Source organism: Solenopsis invicta, chromosome 10 (genome assembly GCF_016802725.1).
Source record: "Solenopsis invicta isolate M01_SB chromosome 10, UNIL_Sinv_3.0, whole genome shotgun sequence".
Classification (NCBI taxonomy): Eukaryota; Metazoa; Arthropoda; class Insecta; order Hymenoptera; family Formicidae; genus Solenopsis; species Solenopsis invicta.
Window position 1 is genome coordinate 3,708,770 of NC_052673.1, and position 2,826 is coordinate 3,711,595.

The 2,826-nt window shown below is 53.2% G+C and overlaps 1 protein-coding gene across 1 annotated transcript; it reads right to left on the bottom strand.

Moving 5' to 3' along the window:
* Positions 1-264: 264 nt before the first annotated feature.
* Positions 265-2,106, bottom strand: LOC105203007. Its single transcript, XM_011171705.1, has one exon. It carries the CDS (start codon positions 2,104-2,106, stop codon positions 265-267), a length of 1,842 nt encoding a protein of 613 aa, XP_011170007.1.
* Between the last annotated feature and the right edge of the window lie 720 nt (positions 2,107-2,826).

Below are 2,826 nucleotides of genomic sequence, written 5' to 3' on the forward strand. Positions count from 1 at the left end.
CAAGACGTCGATAAATAACGGAACGCGCGCTAACGTGAGATGATGCAAAATTCAAATAAGCGTGTCACGCAATAATACAAAGAAATAAAAGGTCACGCGTGTGACAAGACAAAACCAATAAATAAATAAATAAGGTCATGCACACGCCAGCGCGCCTCATGAAATATACAATAAGAAGCATAATGGCAACAAAATGCGCACGTCGAATAATATAAATAAATAGCAAAGCGCCAAACAAAGGAGAAAAAAAATGTTCGGGTAAAATTAGTCGGCGTCTCCGATGGGAAGTACTGCAAGCCTTGTCAACGGCCTCGTGAGCTGTCCTTGTCCAGTCCGCAACGTAGCCGTACGAACGATACCATCTGCGCCCGGATGTATTTGCGCTACTCGGCCTAGAAGCCATTGCAACGGCCCCAGTCTCGGCTGTTGGATTAGTACGAGCTGGCCAATTTTCAATTGCTCACCTTGGTTCGCCCTCCACTTCCTCCTTTCGATGAGGGTGTGTATGTACTCGGTGCTCCATCGCCTCCAGAAATGCTGGCGCATTTGCTCCACTCGCTGCCAGCGCAGTAGCCGTCCTGGATTCTCGGCTGTTAAATCTGTAACTGGGAAGCTGTTTAGCGCTGCACCAACCAAACAATGACCCGGAGTCAAACAAGTAAGATCGTTGGCGTCCTCGCTGAGAGGTGTCAACGGTCGCGAGTTCAGTACGGCCTCGATTTCACATAAAACGGTCTCCATCTCCTCGAACGTGAGATTGGCGTTACCGACCACGCGATACATATGAAATTTTGCCGATTTCACCGCCGCTTCCCATAAACCCCCAAAATGCGGGGCGTGTGGTGGAATGAAGTTCCACTCGAACTCGTTTCGCTGCGCAAATTGCCGTATCGCCGCCTGATCGCCGTTGACAAGCTCGTACATTTCCTTTATTTGTCTGTTGGCACCGACGAATGTAGTGCCGTTGTCAGAGTATACGCGTGCGGGCCTACCGCGGCGCGACATGAAGCGCTTGAACGCCCCTAAAAATGCCTCCGATGTAAAATCGCTTACAATTTCTAAATGTACGGCCTTCGTTGCGAAACATATGAATACGGCGATGTATGCCTTGAGCATCTTAGCGTTACGCCTCTTCGATTCTTTTATCAAAATCGGGCCGGCATAATCCAACCCCGTATGTGTAAATGGTCGCGAGACCGTCACGCGTGGACCGGGCAATTCCGCCATTATCGCCTGTGATGCCACCGGCTTACATCTGACACACGCTACGCATTTGTGTATCACCTTGTGGACCGTCGAGCGCGCAGCTAAGGACCAATAGCGCTGACGCACAGCGCACGTCGTGGCCTGCAGTCCCGCGTGTAAATTTCTTATGTGTTCCTTGCGAAAATTGAGGATCGTGAGAGTGTGACTTTTCGGCAACAGCATAGGGTGCAACGCGTCCGGCGGCAACGCCGCTCTGCCTATCCGTCCCCCCACGCGAATAACTCCATGCTCATCGATAAACGGTGTCAATGATAAAATACGTCTCCCGCCGTCGATTGGTCGGCCCTCGCTCAAACGCCGATACTCCCTCGGGAACGACTCGCGCTGCACAGAACGTATCAAGGCTCGCATTGCCGCGGTCATTTTCCAATGAGAAATGCAAAGTTCTCTCGTCTCGGTCCGTCGCGAACGCGCAGTTCTCAAGCAGTAGGCAATTATCCGCTGTATTTTTTCCAAACTTGAGTGTTTTTCTAATAGCATCGACACAACCGAGCGACCCTCGGCCGCGACGGCGGTGATCACTCTTTTCCGCTCCGGCAATTCATCCGACAGCTCGATTTCTCTTGTCGGCCACTGCCCCTCGTTAAGCTGCAGGAACGATGGACCGTTCCACCACGTGCTGGAGACAGCTAATGCTGCCAAATCAGCACCGCGCGACAACACGTCGGCCGGATTCTCCGCGGACGGCACGTGCCGCCACTCCGCGTTCTCTGTTGCACGCTGGATTTCTCCCACCCGATTCGCCACAAACGCGGCCCACCTCCGGGACTCAGAGAGAATCCACTGCAACGCGATGGTGGAGTCCGACCATAATGTTATTTTAACTCCCGAGCACTCCATCGCTGCCCGAATCTTTTCTATAAGTCTAGCTAATAGTAGCGCGGCGCTCAACTCCAAACGGGGCAATGATATGTCCTTGATAGGCGCGATCCGTGACCTGGAAGCTAACAGTCGAACCCGGCATGTTCCGGACTCTTGCGTTCTAACGTAAACGCACGCGCCATACGCTCGTTCACTCGCGTCACAAAAGCCATGCAACTGTGCTACGCGGGCATCGTTCACACGCCCCACGAAACGCGTCACGCGCAACTCGCCCAGATGTGCCAGCTGCCGTTTCACCTCCAACCACCGACAATGTATCTCCTGAGGTAGCGATTCGTCCCATCCTGAGACTGCCATAAGTCTTGTAAAATTAATTTTGCCACGACCGTTAGCGGCCCCAGCAGTCCTAACGGATCGAATAGACTCGCGATTTCTGCCAATATGCCCCGTTTCGTGATATGATTGGCAGGCGAGCCGCCGGCGTAATTGAATCCAAAACTGTCATCGACCGGGCTCCATGCCACGCCCAAGATCTTGGAGTCTGAATTCTCGCCCAACGCTATGCTTGTGTCGGTCGCGCCCCCCACGTCCCGCAGCAACTCTCGACAGTTGGATGCCCACTTTCCCAACTCAAAACGTCCGCGCCTCAATAACGCAACCGTCTCGTCGCGCACGCGTCTCAATTCCGGTATAGTGTCGGCGCCGGTGAGCAGGTCGTCCACGTAAAAGTCTCGCAAG